The sequence below is a fragment of the Emydura macquarii genome, unplaced genomic scaffold, assembly GCF_026122565.2.
Source record: "Emydura macquarii macquarii isolate MOO-44397 ecotype Brisbane River unplaced genomic scaffold, CSIRO-AGI_Emac_v2 contig_3692, whole genome shotgun sequence".
Lineage (NCBI taxonomy): Eukaryota > Metazoa > Chordata > Testudines > Chelidae > Emydura > Emydura macquarii.
In genome coordinates, this window is record NW_027133829.1 from 8,534,258 (window position 1) to 8,560,642 (window position 26,385).

Below are 26,385 nucleotides of genomic sequence, written 5' to 3' on the forward strand. Positions count from 1 at the left end.
CTGGTCCCATGTAGATGGACACAGGAATCCTAACCGGGTGCTTTTCTGTGTCACCGTGAGCAGCTTTGCTTTCCTGTCTCTATCTCTTTGCCCATTCAAATGCACTTTCTAACCCTAAATGAAACAAGACGTATTAGAACGCACATAGCCAGAAAACTCAAGAAAAGGGTCGCAGAGACGTGACTGTCTGCCCCACGCAAGCACCTCATCAACCTGAAATCAACCCGGGATTTCTCCTTGGGAAGCAGCCCCCAACCAGTAGAGCACCATGGATCGGTTCCGGATGATCTTCCAGTACTTCCAGTCCAATTCTGAGTCAGTGACGAATGGGATCTGTGGTCTGCTAGCCCTGGCTAGCGTGAAGATGTACACCTCCTTTGACTTTAACTGCCCCTGCCTGCCCAAGTACAACATCGTGTATGGTTTGGGGATCATGTTTCTGCCTCCCATGGCCCTCTTTCTCTGTGGTCTCATTCTCAACAGACAATCTCTGGTGATGCTGGAGGAGTGGAAAAGACCTACTGGGGGCAGAAAGAAAGATCTGGCCATTATCAGGTAAGGGATTGACCATTGTGAGTGGTTTTGCCCCCTTTGCCTTTCTTCCAGTCCTCCTGTTTGTTACATCTTTATCTCCCTGAGACTTAGCTTTTCTCTAAACTCAGCTCCTTAGAAGTTCGCTCTAACACACCTTGAATGCCGGCTGCTCATTAATGATCTCGGCAGTGATGAGTTACAACAGACTGTGTGAGTCCCGAAGCATAGCAAGTCTATGAATACCTTCAAGGTAACCACAATGTAAATGAAGATAGAGAATAATTCTGAGTCCCAGAGAAAGATGATAACAATAATAATACCTAGTTCTTACACCGCACTTTTCAACATTACAGCTAAATGTGCTTCACAATATTTTATGTATTTAGAGCACAAGCAGGAGTGGCCTGAAGCTAATGAAGATAAAATTCAGACTATGTAGTAGGGAACATTTTCTGCTGGCTGCCCCTAACACTTTCTGCCTTTATTTCCCTGGTTTAAAGGGAAAAAAATTACACACAGGTTCAGATTCCAATCTCAGTTACTCCGTAGGTACACCCAGTGTAACTCTGCTGACTGCAGTGGAATTATTCCTGATTTACACTGATGTAAGACAGAGGAGAATCAGGCTCATGGAGCGGAATAAAATTAGTGAAAAGTGCACAAGGGATAAATAAGTAACGGATGATCAATGGCATTAAACACTCAATTGCAGCTCAATGTTGGTAACTCCATTAATATATAATATAGACACAGAACAGCATGTTTTGGCACAACTGGGATATGAGTGTGATTTTTCTTCCCCTTGCCACAACAGAAAATAGCAACGTTACAATCCTGAAGTCTTTACAGAGGGTTTACTAACATCAGCAAGTCCCCACCTTCAATATCTCAGAGATTCTCACAAACCATTGTTTTGCACGAGAGGCATTTTTCCTTCCCCAGTTTCCAGCAAGTCCATTTTAGATGCCATCCAAAAATGAGGGTTACGTGTTTAGGACCAGACTGTGGTACCTTGACTCAATCTGAGTAATACCTTACTCCACAAAATCCACGGGACAACTCATGGAGTCCAGTGCTGCCCGATGTGAGTCTCTGGCTCCAACTCAGCTCCAGAAACATGCATGGTGTTTTACAGAGACATGGAAGACCTGGGCATGGAAGAGCTTATCCCATAAGGGCCCAAGAAAGCAAATACTCCCTACCAGGCATAGTATTTACCATTTTGAGCAATGTTCCCATTGACTTACAGAAAGTAAAGACAACAGAAAATGGGGGTGTGTGGGATGCTCTTGGGGAAGTTACAGCAAGACAATTGTGTTGTCATTTTGACTCATTGTGCATGTTTTTTATTGTGTTGGGTTGTTTTTTTAAATTAGGGGGTATTTATAAACTAAAGCAAGAATAATTGCTGTACGTTTTTTGTGGGGATTTGATGTGATGGCAGCAAGAAGGGGGTGAAGGAGTAGAGGTGATATTTTGGGGAGGGACTGAATTTGGGGGAGAGAAAGGGGGAAGAGAGGAAGGAAAGGCAGCTAGGAGAGGGAGTTGACAGGGAATCATGCATGGAATATGCAAGAGTATCCTTGACTCAGGCACAAACCTTGTTTGTTTCTTGATGAAACCTTAAATAACTGATCCTTGCCCCACCCATGCATGATCTTAGCACTTTGGCCAGTATGCGAAGAGTATCTGGGCAGACGAATAGATTCCCAAGGACGGGGTCAAGACAACATCGTTGCAGAGATGCGAGAACAGAGAAGACATTAGCTGGAATAATGCTGGCAAAAGCCAGGCTGGGCTAAATGGTATTCCAATCCCTGGCCAATACTATTGCTGCCTATGCCAATCCAGTTCTGGGGATAAGTAGAAGGCTTCAACCTCCAGGGTCATCAGGCTGGCACCTGTTCACATTTCCCTCTCCCGCACACAGATACATGTGCTCCTCCATCATGCAGCGAGCCATGATTGCTCCCGTCGTCTGGATCATTGTCACCCTCCTCGATGGGAAATGCTTCATCTGTGCTTTCAGTGGTTCCATCGACCCTGAAAAGTTTGTGGGTTTTGCCAACGTCACCCCTACCCAGATGCAGCTCTTACTCTCCAAAGTACCTTGCAAGGATGACGAGCTCATGAAAAACAACACTGCCCGGAAGGCGATCTCCAGGTACCTGAGATGCTGGTCCCAAGTAAGTCAGAGGTTTTTCTGGTAGCCTTTCAAAGGGTCTGTAGAACAGCTCAAAGAACCATGAGCCGGCTCCTACTCCTTCTGGAGCCAGGGAAAGGCATTGACTAAACCAGGAGCCAAACCGAGCTCCATTTCTCTGACATACCATCTTCATCATAATTTCCGTGGGCGTCACACACGTGGGATAGTAGAAAAAAGCACTGCGCTAACTGCTGGCACCGAGATTCTGAGGGGCCTGGTGATTTAGACATGTGCATAATGAAAATGAGGGTGGTCCTAACAAAAATAGTGACGTGCACTTTCTCAAAAGCCCTTTTCATTCAAAACTCTTTACAAACTTTAAATCCCACAGCTCCCCGATCAGGAAAGAGACCCAGTGACTTGCCCGAAGTCCATACAATGAATCTAGGGCAGAGCTAAGGCCAGACCCAAGGAACTCTGCACATTAGTCCCCTGCTCTATACGCAGATCCCACACCAGGCTGGGAATATGCTGGAGCGGTGCTACTTGAAAGCCAAGGGTCAATCCATTTCTAGCAAAGAAAGTTACAGATGGTTTAACCCTGAGCCTTTTCAGGGTGTGTGTCATAGCACCTTCCAAACTCTGGGCAATTCACTGACGAAGGAGTTGACTTCTTCTAATGTATGTGAACTCTTGGGGCCCAACTACCCCTTCAGATTTGTGCCAGCAACTCTGACTGAAGCCAGTGTGAGTGAGGGGATAATCAGGGGCCTTAATTTTTTCCCGACACTCCATCCCATTACACACACACACACACCTGAGACTGTATGAGCACTGAACATCTTCTATGCTTTGGACCAGCGGTCCCCAAACTCTTTAGCCCGCCCCCCCGTCCCCCTCATCCCTGTCTGCACCCCTCCCTCCCGCTGGAGCTGGGAGTGGAGCCATGGTCAGGGCCAGGGGCTGTGGCTGGGTGTGGGGCCACGGTCGGGGGGCTGCAGTCAGAGCCAGGAGCTGAGGCCGGGAGGCAGGGGCAGGGTGCCAAGGCTAGGGTCTGAGGTGGGGGGCTGTGGGCCAAGGCAGGGGCCAGGTGCCATGGTCGTGGCTGGGTGCCATAACTGAGGCCGCGACCAGGGACCGCGGCCGGGGGCCGGGCTCCGAGGTCTCAGCCAGGTGCCATGATCAGAGGCTGAGGGGGGGGGCCAGGCTCCAAAGCCACGCCCTGGCACCGCGCCTGGGGGCCGAGGCGGGGGCCAGGCACCTAGCGAGCAGCTGGGGGACGGGGCCAGAGCAGAGCTCAGGGCAGAGCATGGCTGGGGTGGCACTCCCTCCCCACCCCCTGGGGGGGACTAGCCCCGGCCCTGCCGTGCCCCCGCCCAGTTTGGGGACCTCTGCTTTAGAGGGTGCTAGTGGTCAGAGCAGACAACTGGCAGCCCTGATAAAAGGCAGGCACCGAACCAGGTCTGCAGGAACTAGCCTTGACAGAGCTGTGTCCACGCAGGTCAGACCTGGCCTATGCCCACTCCCACTCCTATCCAGCCCTAGCTAAACTGTGTAGATTATAGATGGGTGGATAAAATGCCCTAGGCCCATTGGACCCATTCACAGGGTTCTAGAAGAAGGGCTTGGCCTTTCCTTGAGGTGAACGTTGTTCAAGGTGCAGGTTGCTGCGTTTTGTGGCTATAGGATTGCCGGTTTTGGCTGGATGTATCCCTGGAGGTTTCGTCACATGACATAATCCTTAATTAAAGATTAATCTGTAATTTCCGGAGACTCCAAGACAATCCTGGAGCGTTGGCAACCCTAGGCTAGAACCTGAACCAGAACCGAGACATCTTCTCATCTCTCCACCCCTACTTAAAAGCTAGGTGTGAGCTAAGAGTTATACAGGCACACCGCAAGTGCATTACGCTAAAGTCAGTGTCACTCCCCGTGCTGCTTTCATCCTGCCTGAATGCTTCTTTCCTTATCGCCCAGGCCTTTGGCTGGAGTATTCTGCTGATCCTTATCGTGGTCGCCTTCCTCGCCCGCTCGCTCAGACCCTGCTTCAATCAGGCCGCCTTCCTGCAGACGCGCTACTGGAGCAACTACATCGACATCGAGCAAAAGATCTTCGACGAAACCTGCTGCGAACACGCCCGGGACTTCGCCCACAAGTGCATCCTCCACTTCTTCGAAAGCATGCAGAGGGAAATCAAACAGCGGCGTTTCAATGCGCCCAGGGAGGCCGAGGAGGAAGAAGGGGAGGAAGATCACCTGCGGGGAATCACAGACCAGGAGCAGATGAACAAGCTCCTGAAATCATGGTATTACAGCAAACCCCCTTTGGATGTGAGTCAGGCAACACAGCGGCAGCCCACGGGCAGGGAGAGCCTGTCCGTGCCCTGGGCAGATAGCTTGAGTAACAGGGGGAATGCACCACAAAAGGCCAAAACCTCCAGACAAACAGATGTTTAAAAGGGGCCCTGTCACACCGGGAAGCCACCAAAATGTGTCTTCCTTAAAAGCGAAGTCAGTCCCACGTAGCCACAGTGGAGGATGAGATAACTGACTAATAGATTAGACAGACATGCACACCCAAGCTTGGAACATGGCAGCCCAAAATGCAAATGTTTCAGGTCATTATGTGCAAGAGAAGAAAAGGTTCAAATGGAAATGCTTTTTGAAACCTTATGGGAATGGCCTGTGTACACCATGATTCCTTGTGGAATCGGCTCGAGAACCCAGCCCTTCCTGCAGTACAAACTTTTCTAACCCACGCACACTCAGCGTGTTGCTCCATCCCCATCTATTCGTGGCTGGGCCACATCAAGAGGTTGAGTCTGCTACGCTCCTAGCTATTAGAGCTGCATCTTTTAGCCCAGGCAGCAGAGGGTCCTGCTTTAAGATCCAGAGATTCCAGGGTTGAATCCCATTGTGACTCCCCCAGGGCCATTGTGTCACACTTTCATTTTACTAAAAAGTTTCTAGAGCTTATGGTTGTGGGGGGAGGGGAAACTTCCATGTATAAAAGAATTTAACCTGGGTAGAAACATCTGCAAGCGTCTGAAACAAGAGCTTTGAGAGGCGTGAGTTGCTCCTACATATCACACTGGGGCGTGTTAACTTTCCTAATTAGGTTTAAAAGCTAACAGCGCTGATACGAAATGATTTCACTGCTAAATTTTTAACTTCCAATTAATTCCAATTCCGGTTATCCAAAAAAACCCAAATGGCCTCCCACATTCCAAAATGCCCCCAAGCCAGCTGCTACACCCTCCAGTTTCCCCACTCACAACCCACAGGTCTGCATTTTCAATACAAAATAGAGCAGCCCTTTGAAAGTTAATAGATATGGGTCAGCACAAAGACGATTGACCATGATGTCAGACCAACACCACTGGTGTTACTGCACTGTCTTCATTTTCAGAACAAACTCAAGAAAACCCTTCGTCTCCATTTTTTAAATGTATCCGAAGCTGCTTGGTTAAACCAACAGCTCTTTGCCCCAGTATTTAGATGCAGCATGCTGGTGAGAATGCATGGATTTGACTGCTGCAGAGTCCAGCAGGCGCCGCTCAAGCTGGATTCTACCTGCAGAATTTGTAGCCAGATTTCAAACGCCCCAAGATCTGGGGGATCTTTGTAGCTGGGGTTTTGGTTCATGCCTATCTCATAGAAGTGCCGCTAACAGGGACAGAGTTAAGGTCGTCCGAATGCCGCTGCTATGCATTTCCATACCCACTTTCAACTATTTGGGAGTCTTTGAAATTTAACCTTAATGTCCATTTCCCTGGATTTCTAATGTTAGTGACATTTTCAGGTTGCTTTAAGCCTTAAATTGCTGATATTGACTTTCAACTTTAATGCCAGTTTACCCAATTTTTGTGTCCAGCACAACCATCGCCATCCCTTAAAACATGAAACTGGGGATTGACCTGCCAGCAGGGCCGGCCCTAGACCAAATGGCGCCCCAGGCAAGGAACATCTTTGGTGCCCTGCTCCCCCTTCATTTGTTAAACTTTTGAATCCCTTATTTTGTATTGCGTTTGTAGCCCATTTCATGATTTTGATGCACGTTTTGCATGCATGATTTATCCCTGTCATGCACGATGATACATTTGCATGCTAGGAACTGTAGGAACCTCTCCTTATATACCTGTGAGGGCCTGGCTAACAGACTAGTTAATATTGCCCCTTAGTGACCATCCCACAGCACATTAATTCATTCTGCCCCCGACCTTCCCTCCCACACGCTGCTCTGAAGAGCCTGGTTCTGCTTGGGTGGCTGCTACTTGTTCTGCTCCTACTCTTCCCTGGATCCTCTACACCCCACTCCCATGCATCAGGAGGGTGTGGGGACATCTCTGGGGGCAACTTCTTCTCTCTCATCCTTCACTTCCAGGCCTAGAGGAGTAGCAGCAAGGCTACTCAAAGACCAGGAGCCTCGAACAGAGACAGGGGATGAAGGGGAGCCCCCATCTCCCCAGTCTATTCCCCCTTGGGAGCCCCTTTTATCCTCCTATTCTGCCCACCCCCACCCTCTGACAAAGCCCTGAAGCAGATGGCAGCTCCCTCCTTTTCCCCACAGATTCCAAGTTTGACAGGCTCAGGGGGGTGGGGAGAGGAACTGAGGGTGGAGTGGGTGCCCGACTCCAAGCCCTCAGTGCAGGCCCCATAGCAGCCCTTGATGGTGGGAAGGGGTCATTGCAAGGGAATCTCTGCAGCCCTGCTGGGTGTGTAGAGTAGTTGGAGCTGGAATGAGCACACTGGGGAATCTCACAGGGAATCCAAGGCTGCCACTGGCATTTTCTTATTTTTAAGACTGTCAATATAGACAAGCTTTACAGCCTCCTTCCAGACACTGCCAGGCACTTCAGTTTCAGAAAGCTGCAAATTAGACAGATGGCCTTGAAATCCATGTTGGCGAGAGAGCCCAGCGTGAGTCAAAGGTTTGGGCCCTTTTTTCAGGAAGGTTTTTTCCTAAACCCTACCCCTTTGCCACGATTCTGCACTTGGGAATGGGACAGAACTCTCCCTGTGCTAGCCTAGCTAACTGTACATAATAACCCATGTGTGACACAATGCATCCCCATGCACACCCTTATGGTGTGGTTGTGTATCATTCATATAGTGCAACTGTGTATTGTTTAATGCAAAGTATGTCATATAATGCCCAGGACATGCTGAACGTTACTGTTGTAGTAGTATGTTTCTTGCAATGTCATGTGTATGGTTATGAAGCTCTGCTATGTAATATTCCCAAATGTGCGTCTCACATGGCTTGAACAGAGCCAGGCAAACACTAAAAGAAGAGGTAATTCACGCCTCGCCAGGAATAATGGACTGGCCTAAGTATCTGATAACGTGGTGCCCATTTGACTCAAATGGAGATAAAACCATGCTGGACATTGACGATCACCTGACCCCAGGGGGTGGCAGAGGAACCTGTTAAAGGAAGAGGCATTTTGGTCTCTGGAGCTCTCTTGCATTCCATCTACAAGACAGCACCAAGCAATTGAAAGACTGTCCACAGGGGGAGGGCCTGGCAGAGGAGGAGCCCTCAGCCAGCCTGTGCTGAGCATTATCTAACTTTGGGAGGCTACTGGAAGTATTAAGCTTAGTTTAGAATGCAATTTGCTTTTTATTTTCTTATGATCAAATCTGATTTATATTCCTCTGGCTGATAATCACTTAAAATCTTTCTGTACTCAATAAACTTATTTGTTTGTTTTATCTGAAGCAGTGCTTGTGGTTTGGGTGTGTGTAGAGACCTTGTTTAAAGTGACAGAAATGGTGCATATCAATTTATTTGATAAATTGACTAACCAATGAGCTTGCAGAGTGCAGTAGGCATCACTGAATTCTGTAAGACGGCAGTTCCTAGGGTTGCATCTGAGACAGGAGATATTGGATGGGGGTCACACCATTGCATAATCTCATGAGTGGCTGGCCAGAAGCACGCAGTCACTAAATCAGGGATCGCCTGTTTGCAGGAGACTGTACATTGGCTGACCTAGGAGTGGCTGGTTCACACAGCGGGGCAAGTGCAAGACAGTTTCCAGGAGTGAGGGATTGGGGTGACACAGCGATAAACAGGTCCAGATTGCAGAGGGGAACGTCACACCATGGTGTGAAGTGTGTTTTCAAAAACTTGTTAAAGTGCCTAGAGCCACGTACCAGCAAGTCTGCATATAAATCTCAAGGAATACAATCAATTAAAATCGTGTATTACAAGGGAAGCCAACCCCACAAATCTCTGGCCTGATCCCACTGAATAAAGCCAAAACTGCCTTTGACATCAGTGCATACAAAAGACTGTGCGAGGAAGCAAGGGGGCAGAATCAGGTCTGACAATAACATGTCTGCCTCTTCTAGAGTGCAGCATTTTTATAGCGTCTCTTTGTAATTTCTCTGGTTGTTTGTAATAAAATATTTTGCCTCTGATTTTGGTCTTTTCTTGTTTCACAAATCCTACTTTCCTACAGCCCCAGCCTCTCTGATCTTGGAATCTCTTCCCAATGCCCCACTCCTTCCGAGCTCCTAACGGCCATGGAGTGAACCCAACTGTTTCGTTTACTTCCTTGTTTGTGCATCAGCAGCATTGCCAATACCCGGTGAATTTCTGGGGAAGCATGCATGTTAATTACCACGTACGGTTTTATTGTGGGGTCTACAATCACTCAGAACTACACTACATGGAAGGGAAGGATACATCTCTCAGTTTCCTATGCATCTAGGAGGGAGAGATGGATGGATAAACAGCAAACTCATGCCTGCCGTGTATATGATCAGAATACAGCTTGCCAAGTGACACTGTAAAGTTCATTCTAGGCATACAGTGGTAAATGAGCTATATCCTATAACTGACCAGCCAGACTCTCTTCAGATGATCATAGCTAAGATGACACAAGAGCTGAAGATGAGAATGATCCCTACAGGACCAAATACAAAACCTACTTCAGACCTCATCTTCCTGTAGCACACTCCCTTCAAGTTCTGCCTGCTCTCAGAGGAGAACAAAGAAGAAAAGAAAAGAATAGCGAAAGAGATTAAATACCCACTGACCTCACTGGCCTCTAGATGGGCAGGGAGAAGCAAGAAATGGCTTCACATTACAGGCTGGATCCTGCAGTCTTCAGAGGTAGAATTCCCCATGGAAAGGGCTGAGATATCACATCCTAAGTGACGAGTCTCAGGGAAGCTCCACATGCAACACCTTTGAACAGGCTCTTACAGCTTCGGCACATTTGTCTTACACAACACGGAACATTCCCTCCTCCTCCTCACCCCCACTATGGTCCTTTTCTTATTTTAATAACAAAACCCCCTGAATCACTGACCATTCACTGAACCAACCACCCCTGACTGCAGAGCTGGCTTGAGAACACCACAGAGCCCTGAGTATTACTAGCCACATTTGTAGGTCAGCCGTCTCTTCCATAACTGTATGGTCCAGGCCAGGATTTAGGGAGATCCTGAGTGGTAACACAAGACTGCACTAGCTGCAGTCAGTCAGTCTGGGAGCTAGAGAGAACCACCGGATTTATCTGTGTCCAGCGGCTCCATTAAAGAATCCCCTTTCTATTCATCACCAGCCAAGTCCTGCCTCTTCTCTATCACAGGACACAGCAATAATGGCATCCATCCCTCTCGCTTTCCCCACCTGTAAAATGGGCTTAATAATTACCTCGCTCTCAGGCATGTTGGGCAGAGTAATTCAGTAATCCCTGTAGACCAGCAATGCAAGATGCTCAGACAAAGGTCCTATGGGAAGACAGAGTATCATTATAATTGAACAACGTCGAGATTTTCCCAGTCCCTGACCTATTGGTTTCAACACACATTTAAACACTTCAGTTTGTTTGTTTGTTCTCTCGCATCAACCTTTTAAAGGCTCAGTATTCTTGGAATATTTTTTTTAAACAATACAATTATTTATAAACAGGGCTGTGTCTACTAATCCATTCCCCTGGCTCCCAGTTGCTCTCAGTATCAGTTAACAATAAACCAGTCCTCAAGTGGATATAGATTTCCCAGCTTAATGAGACATCTCTCTGGGCACCTTTTGTAACTAACGGATGTATGCATCTTCATTTCAACACACAGGGGTATATTGAACAGATCAGATCTCCCTCACAATGGGGTGGGAGGGGGGCATAATTTCTAATTTACTATTAATAGAGACACAGAGCTAGAAATCAGAGACTGAGCCTCTGCCCTGCCATGTTCATGACACTCTAGTCAAATTGGTTATTTTACTAAGTGGGCTCAGACCCGTAGGCTGGCGCGCTCTGCAAGACTCCTTTGCATGCTGATTTTCATGTGCTCGTGTTTTAAACTATTCCAGAATGGCCTAAAGATAGAAATGCAAAAGGGAGGAACGGATACTAGGGTGGTTTATAGAGAGGGCTGAGTGAATCAGTGCTTTTTTGGTTTGGCGGTCAGCATGAACAACCTGGAAACAAATAATCAGTCTAGTAGATTACACAATAATAATGATACTTGGCAGCTGCTAAAGGGATCTTCCTTCATTGTTGATGGCCATTGACTCTCCTTCAAGCATCCGCTCAAGTTCAAATGTCTCATCATCTCCTCCAAAGCCATGCCTGGCTCCCATTCCCGCTCGGACCTTGCCCCCTTTGCTCCAACAATAATAGCTTCGCTGCTCCCTCACTTTCCTTCTCGTCCTCCTGTCGGATCAGGACAGTGAACTTGCTGCATTGTTTGGCGTCAGTATCTCCTTCTATTTGTTCTCCAGGGACAGTCCAACAAGCACATTGTTTCTTCACTGAAAGCCTCGTGAACGCTCATGTGAATATTTATTCATGCAGCCATCTTGAAAGCCCTATGTGGGCCAAGGAATCGTCCAATCAGAGAGAAAAAACGTTGTCACGTGAGCTAGGAGACCTACCACAGTAGGTGAAATTCACCCCTGTGCAGAGGGTGAACAGGAGGGCTCAGCGTTACCTAAGCCGCACTGAAACCAAAATCCCTCGGGACTGTGAGTTGTGCATCGATCAGGATATGTGCTGGTCCTCTGCACAGGGATGAATTGTTCCCTCCATGCACAAAGTGAATTAGGCCCAACAACTACACAAAGCAACAGTCAAGGGAAATGGTTCATGAGCCTCCTCTAGGCTGAAAATACAGCTACATAAAATGTTTACCCTTGTAATAAGAACTGATTAAAAGCAAATCAGTGGATATTTTGCAGGTGTTGAGTAAGTTCTTCACTGCTAATGGTTCCCCCAACTCTAGGAAGTGGCTGCTCCAAACACATTAACAAACTGGGTGCTGGAAGGATGGTACCAACCTTGACTTAAAATATCCGAAGTGTTTTGAGTTAGCTGGCAGCTGGCAGGATCTCTGAACAAAAGCCCGAGGCTAACAAAGCCACAAGAGAAGAAAGATCAAGACATTGGCTCAGAGAGGGTTTTATTCTGAATTCTGCTGAATTCAGCCATTGACTTCAAAGTGTCACAGGTGCACGGGAGCCCTCGGCGTCTGGTCCTTCGCCCACGTTTAATGTCAGGCAAAGCTTTTCTGGAGAGATCAAACAGCCCTCTGCAAACATTGGCAGGTTTTTTACCAGATGTTCATTCAGGCTTTGATGTGAACTGCCCTTGATGTCACCAGAAAAGCCAGGTGAGCAGAGGAGACACTGAGCTCTTAGCCAGCGCTGGCATTTGCTTTGCAAAGTTTCCTTATCACAGGCCTCACCTTTATTCATGCAGCCAAATCTCCATTCCTGTTTGATGAGACCAGGCAATTAGCAACTGAGCAGGAGTCAGAGATAGAATTAAGGCTGCCTGGCTAACAACAACGTGCATCATACTCAGTATCCATTGAACAGATCCACAGGGCACAGCATCTCAGGAAGGACATAGTGCTACCACCAGTCTCTTGGAGGCTCAGTGGTGACAGCCATTAGTGCTGTCTATTGGTCAGGACCCCTGGGTTGCGTTCCTGGCTCAGCCAATAACTTTCTGATCGATCTTGGGCAAATCACTTATTTTCTCTGTGCCTGTTTATGCACCTATATGGCCCCCAATACCATTACTGCTCTCTGGGCACTTCACAATCTTTAATGTATTCATCCTCACAACACCCCTGTAAGGTAGGGATGTGCTATTAATTCCCACAGCAGATGGGGAACTGAGGCACAGTGACTCACCTAAGATCACACAGAAAGTCTGTGGTGGAAGAGGAAACTGAACCCAGGTCTCCTGAGTCCCAGGCGACTGCCCTAATCACTGGACCATACTGTCTTCTCCAAAACCACCTCACTTTCCACAACTGTAAAATGGGGACAGTACCACCCAGGTCTCTCTCAGGTGGCTGGGACACTTAAATAATGTCTGTACATTGCTCTGAGAACCTTGGATAAAAGGTCAAAGAAAAGAGCAATTATTTACCAAGAAAACCCTGCTCATTTTGATTCATACTGCAGGAAATAGATCCGTCTGTTGTGTTCAGACCACTTCAGACAGGTTAGTGAAACACAACAGGACGGTCTGTCTCATCCATTCTGTGCTGTCTGTCAAATACCCGCAGAGCCAAAAAGCTTCCAGTTTCACTCTTCTCCTGGAAAAGCCTCACAGTTTTAAAGGTTGACAGTGACCTGACACATTGATTTGTGCATTGGTGTAGGGGAGAGGATGCAAGACCACTGGCAACGTTAAGGTGGGTTGGGGAAGTCCCAAATCTCAAGGGCCAACACAGAAAAGGCTTGGAAATCTTGATCTAAAGCCTTGTCTATACCTGAGGCAGTGTGCAGGCTGCATGTACCTGCACGCCACAGTGAAAGGCAGACAGCGTTCACACTGCGGTGTGTTGCTACATGTGGTACTGAAAGGTTCTGGCAGAGGCAAGGAGTTGCCGGAATCTTTCCCTGCTGCCTCCCCCCCTGCCAGAGCCTTTCCCTGCTGTAAATGGAGACTTTCACTGTGGCTGGGAAAGGCTCCGGAAGCAGGAAAGAAGCAGTGTAGCAAATTATTCACTTTCTCGGCAGGAGTTAGGGGACCCAGGACAGCACAAGCTGCCGGATGAATCCCTGAACGGATGCTTTAACATGTTTCTATCTGTCTCAGTACTTATATGGCAATGCTCCCCACAGCGTTGCAATCATGGGTGGTTTTTAATCATCCCAATACCCCTGAGAAGTAGGGGAATATTATGCCCTTTTTACAGATGGGAAACTGAGGCAAAGGGTAGATTAAGTAACTTGACCAAAGTCACATAGGGAATCTGTGGCAGGAACTGAAACCAGTTTTCCCAGGTGCCTGACCTGGGTCTTAGCCAATAGACCTCCTTCACCCACACCGATTCATTTCCTAGCCCCCCCTTCCGACACCTCCGGAAGCTGCACCAATTCACATTCTGAAGGCAGGCTGGAATTTAATGCAAACAGTTATTTCTCCTGCTTATGAGACCTTCGGATTAATACACTGAGTTCTTTAGCCTTTGTTTCCCTCATCCCCAGTATCTGCTCCATTGAGCACTTCCACTCTGCCTGGACATCTACAATACATTGAACTGGGTCCAGCTCCCGTTTGAGCTGAATACATCCCTCCAGGATGGACAGCAAAAGAAAGAGAGAAAGGAGAAGAGGGCTGGGGAGGTGAGTTGCTTGCTGGTGAGTCAAGACAGCTCCATTTCCTAGCTATTCAAGCAGACAGGGACAGTTCAGGAGATTGAGCTGTCCATACACCTGAGCTGGTGCCAAAGCGGCAACCTGAATGTCACATGATTTGTCACTCATTGTCAAAAGAGATCCGCTGGTAAAATGTTTTTAGCTCACCAGCCTCCTGTCCTTTAATGGGGCATTAGGTTAGGTCACCTCAGATCCCATGAGAACATTCCCCATCCACCCACAAACCCAGAAATAGGATGACGGCACCCTTCCGTCCCATCTCAGCTCCCTCCCGCTTTTCTCCCTGGGGAACCAAAGATGGACCAAACCTCCCAGATGGACTGGGAGTTTTGTAGACATACTCCTCTGAGAGTCCCGTCCTCTCAGTACGGAGGAGGGTGGGCTCTGGGCTGTCTCCCAAATGAGGCTGGAGTGAGGGAGGGGTTTTATATTTCCAAGCAGCTTGTCTCTCCTTGGACAAAATCCCCATAACCGAGACTGAGCAGTGGGGTGGACAGAGATAGGGGCCTGCCAGTATCCAATACTGAGAAGGGGACATCCTCATGCATCCTCTCCTGCTGGGTGAACCGACGTTTGAGTAAAACTAGACCGAAGACGCGAGTTCCAGGATCCCAGTCCGAGCTTCCTTAGCGCTCAAAGGGCCTTGGATCGCCCGCTCTGGTTCTGAGCCAGACATTCTGAATCCAGTTCCTGAGCTGAACCTGCCCAGAGCAGGAAGAGATTCAGGTTTTAGCCCTCTCCGGGGGAGCTAATCACTGAGTCAGAAACAGGGATCCTGCTTTTTAAATAAAAATGGGAAAGAAGATAACATGTGAAACTGAACGGGTCCCTTGTTAATGGCAAAGTCTTTGCGAGCTGGGGGGCAGGGCTGTGTGAGGCAATCCAATTTCAGCTCCGGGACCTTTGGCCCGATCAACACAGCTTCTCTGCTCAGGCTGTCCTGGCCCTGCCTGCAGGAAGCGAATATCTTTAAATGAAGGGTGAGAAACACACCATCTCACCCCCAGGAACTCAGTGTTAATCAGTGGAAGTTAGCCTGCAGGACAGAAAGGGTTTCAAAAGGACTCTGGGTACAGATGGCCAGGTGAGCCTGCTCTGGGATGGGGTGACTGAGACAGACTCCCTTGGGGTTTAACAGTTGTATGGCAGGCCAAGGAGGCTGCTCTCACAGCATTCTTTACCGCCCCCTTCCCCACTTTCTTGCCTTCAGAATTTCCACCCATCCTTTTTTTATTACGTGGCTGGGGGGTCTTAACTATATACATGTAACACAAAAAGCCTCCTGAGAGAGACCTTGGTTTCTAACACACTCATAAAACCAATTTAGATAGGGTGGATTGTTAACGTTTTATTAACAGATTTCTTCTCCCAAGGCTTTCAGGAGCCAGTAAGACAAGTTCATACCAGATGTTGCTCCACTGAAGTTATGGATTAATGGGGCCCATGTGGCTCACGGCTAGAGCAGAAAACAGACAGGACTCCTGGGCTCTGTGTCTTGTTCTAGCAGTGACTCACTTCAAGAAAACCATTTAATTTTGATCATAATAATACTCTGCATCTTCCCCTCCAGCATCTCAAAAGTGCTTAACAAACCACGAATGAAAACAATGAGCCTCATGATAAAAATGAGTCTCTAAAATACCATCGTGAGGGTGATAAGGATGATCCACATTCTGTACGTGGGGAAATGGAGGTACAGGGAGATGAAGTGTCCTGGACAAGGTCGCACTGCAAACCTGGGGCCGCTCCAGGAACAGAACAGAGTCAGGAGTTCTGGGACCATTGGGTTTTAACCACCATCTCTCTCTCTAACCTGTAACTCAGTTTCTTTATCCCTAAAAGCCAGGGATAATGCTATTTACTTCCCATACAAACTCTCATCCACCCACAGCTTGTGGCCTTCTTGGATTAGTGTTTGTGCTTAGCGATCCTCAGCGGCACGGTCCTTTGAGGTGCCAAAATGGTACCAGAGTGTCCCACTGTAAGTCTGGTTGGAAGCGTGGGCGTTGTTCTGTGGCACAGAGGGGAGCATAGGACAACAGCTCTAAACCGCATGGATGTATCGCACGCGAGAGCAGGGGCAACTTTATCCCTCTTCCCCCTAGAATTCCCTTAATCTTCCAACCCCACCCAGAATACAACAGAGAGAGGGTTCATCACAAGTTCCCAGAGAAGCAGAAACAGCCAGGGGGAAGGGAAGCTGATAAATCCATGAATCACTCCAATTGTTTAGCTAGCCTCAATACAACTCCTGAGAGAGAGAGAGAAAGTTCCAGCCATCCTGATTTTTGCATCAGGTCAGGGCTCTATCGTCCTTGTGGGAGACCATTCTACGGAGGTGGGTCAGGTGTTTTCACCTGTTTACAAATTATCTGTGGGAGGAGCATGCAGCTACCCTGTAGCATTTGCAAGCAGGTTCACAGAGTCCAGCCAACTCCCTTTCCTGCCCAGAACCTAGATTGCTGTATGGACTATGTAGATATAACAACAGCTCCCCCCGCAAACCAAAGGACTCCATGACAGAAGAACTGGAGATGTGAGGACACTGAGAAGAATAGAGAAGCCAGATTTACCAAGCCAAGAACTAGCCAAGACTCATGGACAATACACCCTTAGGAGAGGGGAAAATAAACTAGGGACTTTTGCAAACAGTGTCTCTTTAATAAGCTACAGAAAATGGTGAGTTGTTGTCTTTAATTATTGGGGAGGAGGAAAGGGGGCATTTTCCCAGGTAATTGAATAATTCAACAAGAAGGAAGTAAGAGATCATTGTAGATGTGCCGTGGGTCTTGGAGACAGAGTAAAGACTCCCAAGGAGAAAGAACAAAGCAAAGAGGAACGAGAGCTTGGCCTTGGTTCAGGAAAGGAGGGAGGGTGAAGGCTGTCAGTGAAGATGGATAAGTTCCGAATGATCTTCCAGTTCCTCCAGTCCAATCAGGAATCTTTCATGAATGGCATCTGTGGGATCATGGCACTGGCCAGTGCCCAGATGTACTCGGCCTTCGACTTCAACTGCCCCTGCCTGCCGAGTTACAACCTGGCCTACGGCATGGGGATTCTGTTCGTGCCCCCACTCGTCTTGTTCCTCCTGGGCTTTGTGATGAACAACAACGTCTCCATGCTGGCAGAGGAGTGGAAAAGGCCCACGGGCATGAGGCAGAAGGACCTGGCCGTCCTGCGCTACATGTTCTGCTCTATGGCCCAGCGGGCTATGATTGCGCCCGCTGTCTGGATCTCCGTGACGCTGCTGGATGGGAAGTGCTTCATGTGTGCGTTCAGCACCTCGGTGCCAGTGGAGAAACTGGGGAACGGGAGTTACACGGGCCTGTCGGAGAAGGAAATGAGGAGGATACTAGCCCGTATCCCCTGCAAAGAGATCTACAATGGGCAGGAGCTCGTTGCCAGGGAGGTGGCGGTGAGATACCTGCGCTGCATCTCACAGGTAAGAGCCCGGGGGTTGTGCTGCATGATGACAGCTGTGGGCTGGAAACTCAGCCGCTGTTTCAAGTTAAGCTTTGTCCCTACCTGGATGGGAGACTTTTACGAAGAAACCCATGGTTGCTGCAGGAAGCAGTGTCGGGGGTGCTCTTTCCTTGAGGTCTATGCTCAGTCTGTGTCTGAGCATGTTTCCAGGTGGTGCCGTCTTTTGGATGGCATGTAAACCTGAGGTCCTGGCTCAACGTGGTAATTAAATATCCCATGTTGGGTTTTTTGGAAGACTAGGGTTGTCAGCCTCAGTTTCCTGGCCTAATTCCAATGGGGGTAGTTAGACTGTGTCTTCCTAACTCCACCGCTGCAGTTTCAGTTGGATTCAGCTTTCATAGTCACTTCCTGTCCAAAATTCTCGGGTAAGTGTTGTTGTGCACCATTAAATGGACAGCCCTGTTCCACTCTAGAAGTGATCTCTACAAATCCAGGGCTAAATTAAGCCCCGGGCATACTCAGGGCAACTCCCGCTAAAGTCAATGGGAGTTATACCTGCCTACACCAGACCTGAAGTTGGCCAATGGCCTGTTCTTGTCAAGGGGTCCTATCGCTGCACGATATTCTTATATCAGAGCATGGTTGTCACTGAGCACAAATGCCTGCAAGGAGAACAAGAGCTGCTTAGTGAACTGTGAATCAGGGAAGGTAACTTTTTTTTTTCCAAAGGGTAGCAATTTCTGGTAGAGGCATTTCTCCCATGCAAGCTGGCCTGGGAAGTTAGGCCCCAAGTGCCGGGTTCTGATCTCAGGTTCCCCCATGTGGAAACATTTGGGATAGTCACTAGGCTTCTGGAATCGTGGTAATTTGGTCACACTTTATACCATTTAAAAAGGATTAATGAATGATTAATGGCTGCTTTAATAAATGACTAATCAGTGGTTAGATTGTTACAGGCAAACAACTCACAGGGTGCTCATTAGCATGGCTTATCTGACCATTTATAAGTGTCTATACTACTTACCTCATTAATCTGCATATAAACAGCTATACATTGTCTCAACCCTTTATAAACGGAACCTTGATATTAAATGTGACTGATAATTCCTAGTACAGCTACTGCACCTTCCACCTGAGTCTCTCAGAGCACTTTACCCATCAGAGTCTCAGCCCCGCCCCACCCTCTGGCAGGTAAATACCATTATCCCCATTTTAGATAGGGAAACTGAGGCACTGAGAGGGAAAGTGACTTATCCAAGACTACAAAGCAGAATTGGTGGCAGAGACAAGAACAGAACCCAGGGTTCCAGATGCCTGCACAGACCACTGGAAAACACTCTCCACCAGCTGGTGCACCATTGCAAAAGGGACCGTACCTGAACATAGAACCGATGCACAAGCACACCTTGGGAAGGCTGCATTGGGGCAAACCCAATTTGGCCTGCCTGGCGCTGACAGCTGAGGTGCAACAGGCTGGTAGCACACAGGGCAGTTTGGTCCTAATGCAAGCCTCACCTCTCTATTGCCATCACTGGGGTCTACTAATTAGATTGTAGAGAGCCCAGCTGCTCCTGCTCATTGAGGCTGGATGTTACTGAGTCTAAAAGCTTAGCGAAAAGAGTTAGACGGTTGTCTGATTAAGGGCAGCATCTGCAGTTACACTGGTTGGACAACCACTTATGAGGACTATTGATCCCCATGCTTCAGGACTTCCCATTAAATAGCACCCTACGAGCAATGTATTAAGGACATGTATGGCTATTATCAGAGACAGGGCATTGGACTAGCTGCACCATTTGGGTTAGTATAATTGATGGTAATTGCCGTGCAATGCAGAAGCAAGAAAATGCAGCTGCAGAAGCACAGGGGTCTGCCTGGATGTGTGGGAATAACTATTCTAACCCATGTACATGGACAATGCAACTGTAATATATCAAGTGTGATTGATAATTCCTAGCACAGCTACTGCAGCTTCCGCCCGGAGGATGATCCCCTCATTTGTAATGTAAGCATCGCTAAATGCCATGTGACCCAGTGCTAAGACAACACTCAACGAAGCACTTCCCTGCTACTGCTCTCAGCTTATTTGATGCAAAATTCCCTTGAGCTTTTAATTGGGAAATGTAAAATCCACCCCACAGTCTAAGCAAGAGGATTTGCCTTCATCACTGGGGTTTAAGTTCTGGCTGCTCCACTTTATTTTATTGGCAGTGTCTTAACATGTGAGAGCCCTTATTGTTCCTCTGCTAGGAGACTGGCACCTGGCAGATGCTCTCTTTTCAGGCAATGCTGTAATAAATTCATGGCAACCTCCAATTTAACAATTGTTACTACATTGCTATGCCACACACCCTTGCCACTCAGAATTTCAGGGTAACTGCTGGGGGGTAGAACTCCTGCTACCAAAAGAACAGGCTTCTACTACTACTGCAGAAGGAGAATCTCCAATAGCTGCTACAGTATAGGGCCTATGACACACACGTCTTTCTGATTTCATCCAGGAGAAGGCAGTGGTACACATACACTATATTGCAGCAGTATGGAAACATCTACCTGCTCTGTGGCTCAGTTCCTGTCTATATTGTCAGTATAAATGCTGAGTGGTGATAAATTTCATAAATAGGCTATTCCCTGGTACTTAAAGGACTCCATTAGAAGCAGAGCATGGTGTCAATCTACTCTTGCACTCACACTGGCTCTGTAGCTATTCAGAGACCAATATAATGCCCTGAGCAACTCCAGCGTGCTCTTCCTTGGGGGGTGAAATCAGTAGCCCTGGCAGTGAGAATCACGTGACCTGCAGTCTGGCACTCAGGTTTGCAATTCATATAGCAAGAGAAATAACATGGCAGGTTCCCTCTGAAACTGTCAGTGTGTCATGCCAACGGTCCAGATCCTGGGGCCTCCCTAGTATCGTTTGTCATGTTACAACAATGCAGCACAAACACAGGACATTAAACACCAAAAGAAACCAAAAACCCTCTGGTATAAACGTAGGAAGGGCTTAATCTTTAAAAACTATGGACTTTTTATCCCCTCTCTCTGGTACAGGGCTTCCATCTCCACACCATCCAAGCGTAAATTGACTGAGCCAAAACAGCAGTACCCTGCGTGAGGCACCCTCCACAATTTCAGGAGGCAAACTGAGGCACGGGGCAATTAAGTATCTTGCACAAGGGGACTCTGTGGCAGAGTCACGAATGGACCCTTGCCCAAGGAACTGAGCAACCAAGCCCTGGTCTAGCATCTCAACCACAAGACTATCCTTCCTCCTACACATCTATTGATTGGTGGGAGAGTCTGGAAAATACTGGCATTCTAACAACACAAGAGAGAGAAAAAAAATCTTAGAACTTGAGATACATGAGACTTGTGCTTCAAAGTGCATTGCTGTACCCTACCGTGCTTTGGTGTGAGAGCAGGCATAGGGCCTGAAGTTACCTGCAAAGCTCTTCTCAGCCCCAGGCCTAAGAACGGGTAGCATTTAACCCTTCGTAGCACAAGAATGAAGTGAGAGCTTCCCGGACTCCCTCAGCAGCGTAGCAGTTTTGTATCTGTGCTGCCAGCGTCTGCATTTTCATTCAGGCTCTAGGGCAGAAACAGGGATCTGCAGAACAGCTGCGAGGGTCAGCTCTCATTCCAACTCACCCATTTCCTTTCCCAGGCACCCTAGACAGAGACAGGCACACACACCTGTGCCTAATACTTCCAGTCCTGGAATGTTACAGATTTAGTTATTGAAGACACCTGGGGAAAAGGGTAGAGCCGTTATTTAGAGAGGGTGGACAGAGCTCGAGATCTGCTGAACCTTTCAAACAGCATTTCCCCTCCCCCCCTCCCCCCCATAATTAAGACCATGCATCAGTCCCTCGCTTACATTAAACACTGACCCGCTCACGGTCCTGTTTTCCCTGTGGGCAAATAAAGCAATTCCTGTGAGTCATGGACCTGGCAGTATGCTTAAAAGGTATCAGAGTCGTCACTAGAAAGCAGCCTGACCTGCTAGTTCAAGGGCTTTGGATCCACGGTTTTGGTTGAGCCCCCACCTTGGTCTTCCTTACATAAGAACAGCCATGCTAGGTCAGACCAATGGTCCATCTAGCCCAGTGTCCTGTCTTCCGACAGCGGCCAAGGCCAGCTGCTTCAGAAGGAATGACCAGAACAGGTGATCATCACGTGATCCAGCCCTTCGGCCATTCCCAGCCGTGTTGTGACTAGTTTGGTTTCCCACTCCTTACCCCTACAGGCGCTAGGCTGGTCCTTCGTGCTGCTGATGACCTTGCTGGCTTTCCTGGTCAGGGCCCTCCGGCCCTGCTTCACTCAAGCTGCCTTCCTGAAGAGCAAGTACTGGTCCCACTACATAGACATTGAGCGCAAGCTGTTTGACGAGACCTGCACGGAGCACGCCAAGACCTTCGCCAAGGTCTGCATCCAGCAGTTCTTTGAGACCATGAACAAGGACATGGCCCTGGGGCACACCCACTCCCCTGAGCAGGCCCCCTCGGAAGCGGGAGAAGAGAAAGAGAAGCTCCTGGGCATCACGGACCAGGGGACGATGAACAGGCTTCTGAAGAGCTGGCACAAGTGCAAGCCGCCTCTGTGCCTCCATCAGGAGGCGCTACAGAACGGGAACGGCTGGGTGGGGGGAAACCAGCAGCACGATCGTATCAGCCCACCCAAGAGGGAGATTGTCACCTACTATAGTAAAGTGTGAGATTGGGCTGCAGGAACCGAGACCAGGCATGGCCTTGGAGATGGCCACCGAGGGCTGCCCTTCCAATGGGCACCCCAGTAACACTGGGACCATTAGGGGCACTCCAAAGAGGTCAATCCAGAGCCTCTCTTCCCCTCCTACCTGTCCATACTCCATGTAGCTGAGCAGAAACAAAGAGACGTTCGTTTGGAGGAACCGGTGATGCAGTCAGGGGATTGGGTGGGCTGTTGAGCTAAGGGAGAAGGGAAAACTGTGGAAAATGGGCCCCAGATGCCACCTTCAGATAGGCTGGCATGGTAATCAGGTTTGCCTTTGAGCTGAGCAACAGTGAATGCCCCTGCCCCCTGCATTTTGTTCTGCAGCCAGTCATTTCAATTTCAAGTCTAAATCCACCATGACAATGATGTCTTCATACAAAAGGCACCTGCTTAGGGCTTGTCTATACAGGGCGTTTAAACTGGGCTAAAGTGAAGTTAATCTGGTTTGAAAACACTCACGTGCACACGACACCATTCATTGTAGTGCACCAACTCCACATTTGTCAAAGTGAACTATCTTTGCTGCAGAGCCAGTTAGTCCAGTTTATTGTTCATGTGCACGCCCCACGGCTGTGCCCTGCCTTGGCAGTCCTCTAACCACTATCCCACGCTGCTTTGTAAGCAGCCATTACTGACCTGTCTGCTCACCTGCCTGCCTCCCCTGCTCTGGGGTCAAGTTGACTGTATGGCCCCTCTCCTGTTTGTGAGCTGGTGCACGACAGCGACGTTTTGTCCATTTTTCTCCTGGATTCCAGTTTATCACAACAGCTGCAATACTCCAGAAGCCCAGTAACCTGCCTCGAGCAACCCTGGATCTCATCACCCCCCCTGGGGAAAAGCATCGGTGCAGGGCGTTCTTGTGGCCAGCCACCAGGACAAAGACCTTCCTGTGGGCACTGCTAGGCAGATGTCGGTGAGGGCCCACGACTGGGACACTGAACAGTGCCAAAGAAAGAGCAAACAGCTCAATGCACCTACATTAAAATGAGGAACAACAGAAGGAAAAAAAATATCCAACAGGGGACATGTAACCTGTCTATTTTTTGAGGAGCTGGACAGGATTTTACATAACCACACGTCCACCCAACCCAGACAGCGTGTGGAGTCTGCTGGCCGCTTTCTCCCCCATCTCCCCTGACTCTCCCCCTGAGGATGACCAGCGAGACTCCGAGGAGGAGGAGCATGAAGAGGGCAGTGAAGAGATCTCCCTGAAAATCCAGGATCTCTTTGGGACACAGAACCCGATACCGGCCAGGTAGAAGCTGAGCCCAATTCCTGCCCTGCAGCTACCAACCCCGTTTCTTTGGCAGCAACTCAGATTGGGACTGAGGCCGATCCTACGGAGGGAACCTCAGCCGGTAAGTCTTTTTAGAATCGTTACGTTTTAATTTATAATTATTATGCTACATTGCGTTGCTAGCTTCTGTTCCAGGAGCGCCCTGGCCACAGCCATTGTAGGCAGATGGGAGCTAGAGTCCCCCACAAGTCCATGCTGTGCGTTTCCCCCACTCCCATATACCTTTCCAAAGTGGCAATCGGCCTCCATCTCATGCTCAAGCCCTTGTTGCCACCTGTTTTCAGGCCAACGCCATGGCAGGCACCGGCCTACGTACCGATTTTGCTTCCCTCTGACCTCAGCTGTCCTGCCTGGCAAACGCCTTCCCCCGCCAACCCCCTGCCACCTCAAAATGGCAGCCACCGGCATGGCACAGCCACGGCCTCTCTCCCGCAGCAGATTCGAAGAAGGAAAACGTTCTTTTGTGAGAAACGCAGACGTGTAGTGAGCCACGAGTGGTTACAGGAGAAGCGTGGTTCGTGCTCTCACGTTTCACAAGGCAGACATGGACACTGTAGGCCCGCGCAGCTAAAAAGGGTCAGCTCCCCCATAAACACCCTGTCTGACATGCATCCTTACCAGCTGGTAACGGTGAAGGCCTCAGGCAATCATTGCAGAGCGCTATCGCTTTTTTTGCAGCAGGTCTGCAGGGGAGAGAAAGCAAGTTATAAGGCTGAGAAATTGCTGCATTTTGGTTGGGAGATTATGAGGAAAAGCGGCCCGGTCATTCCTTCCCCCGCCCCGGTATAGCTCACAACCTCCTTCCCAATCTGCAGCACTTCCGGGGCGACCATCGTGGTGAATAACTTCACAGCCCATCTCACTGTTTGCCTCTTTGAATAAGGCCATTTCTGTCTCCGAGTCACCTGCCTCAATAGAACGTCACTGAGAGTCAGGACAGCCGAGAGGGGATAACTGTCCAGCCCGCCCCCAGATTCACCCCACTAACTCTTCTGACACCACATAAGCACCTCCAAGGCACAGCAAATCTGCCTTGATCCATCCCCAGACCAGGAACATACTTCCCAATCCCACGCCCCTCAGCCTCCATGGCCCTAGGGCAACGCCAAACGGCATAGATGGCGCAGACCAAAATCCCGACACACACACCACTCGCCATCCCAGAGGTTCCCCCAAGTCTGGGAAGAATCCCAGAGAGAGAAAGCCAGAAATGCAGGTAACAAAACGCAAGCGCAGCCAGCCTCCCTCGAATATGAAAAATAACTGCTTGCCCTTTGTTTTTAATACCCCCAACAAATGCAGCCCCTGCACTGGCCAGCCGCCGAAGGACAGGGCCCTTCTCACAGCCGAGTAGCTGGCAAAGCTGAGGGGGAGAAACCAGAAGCCTGCGACGGACTGTTTGAAGACATCATTACCGAGTCCCCAGAAAACTGAAATCTAGGAGAGGGGGGAGGCTGTATCTGGAAACCGAGGGAACCGACAAGGAGCTTTCCAGGGAGATGGGTGCCGTGGCAAAGGATGGCGTGGCGGTTGCCAAGGAAACCACTGCCATGGCCAAAGTCAGTATGGCAAGAGACAGGGAGATGCAGAGGCCAAAAAGCCCTGCTGCAGCACACGTTACTATCAGGGCAGCAGGCTCGGTCAACCAACACTCAGCCCTGTTCTGCGGCCCCTGAACAACACAGGGTGCTGGGAACAACCATTCCTCCCCACCGCACCTCCACACAGCAATGCTCCCCGAGGCCATTTCCCTCCCAGATCTGAGCTCAGGGCACCTGGAACCCCAGCTCTTTTAAGCCCTCTATTGCCCGGAGTAACTTTGAGCCTCAGCCCTCGATACTGGATGTCCCATGAACCAAGAAAGGCAGAACCACAAAGTAAACTGGCTCCTTGTGTTGTTTCCTGCCCTGCACTGTTGCACTTTGCTGTTTTGTGTCGCTGCTGGTTTAATGAAAGGGTTCTTTGTAGTGAGATTGTTTTGTAATATATTGTTTCATCATTAAAAGCCGTTGTTTCATTTTCAAGCGAAGGCTTGTTTCTGTTTGTTTAAATTATAAAAGCCTTTAAAATTTCATTCACGAGGGGCCAACGTTTGCAACAGAAAATAATTAAACTTGTTGCAATTCATCCGGTTTTACAAACACAAACACGCCAGGTACAACAGGAATGGCCACAGCATTGCACTTCCACCGCCCTTAAACATTGAACTGCACAACCCTCCCCGCCCTCCGCGGGTTAGCAGCTGGATGTCTAGCTGCAGTTTCAGGCCCGAGTCTCAAAAGAAGAGCAATCCCTGACAATATCGCCCCGCCTGTTTGCATTTTGTATGGACGTCTTCCTGGCCGCTCAAACCACTGAGCGAGTCGCTGCCCCTCAGCCTCCCGCCCATCGCTAAGGCTTTCTCCTGTATTCTCTCAAACAGTGTGCAAAATACAACCTGCAGCTGTAATCTTTGGGATTCTTTTTCCTGCTGCTCCTTCCTTTCAAACAGCCAAACACAGATGCCACTGCCCTTCTGCAGCTACCGAGGCGGTGATTAAACAGTTCCTTCCTTCTGTCCAAGCAGCCTGCGAATGGCTTCATTACTCAGGGAAGCAG

At 48.9% G+C, this 26,385-nt stretch overlaps 2 protein-coding genes across 2 annotated transcripts; both read left to right on the forward strand.

Moving 5' to 3' along the window:
- The first annotated feature begins 268 nt into the window (after window positions 1-268).
- On the forward strand, window positions 269-11,465 carry CALHM3 (calcium homeostasis modulator 3). The gene is made up of 4 exons (XM_067537096.1): window positions 269-555; window positions 2,465-2,720; window positions 4,658-5,011; window positions 11,421-11,465. The coding sequence occupies exons 1-4, from the start codon at window positions 269-271 to the stop codon at window positions 11,463-11,465; spliced, it is 942 nt and encodes a 313-aa protein (XP_067393197.1).
- Window positions 11,466-17,208: 5,743 nt separating this feature from the next.
- On the forward strand, window positions 17,209-23,027 carry CALHM1 (calcium homeostasis modulator 1). Its single transcript, XM_067537028.1, has 2 exons — window positions 17,209-17,757; window positions 21,985-23,027. The coding sequence occupies exons 1-2, from the start codon at window positions 17,209-17,211 to the stop codon at window positions 22,450-22,452; spliced, it is 1,017 nt and encodes a 338-aa protein (XP_067393129.1). The 3' UTR covers window positions 22,453-23,027.
- Window positions 23,028-26,385: the final 3,358 nt, after the last annotated feature.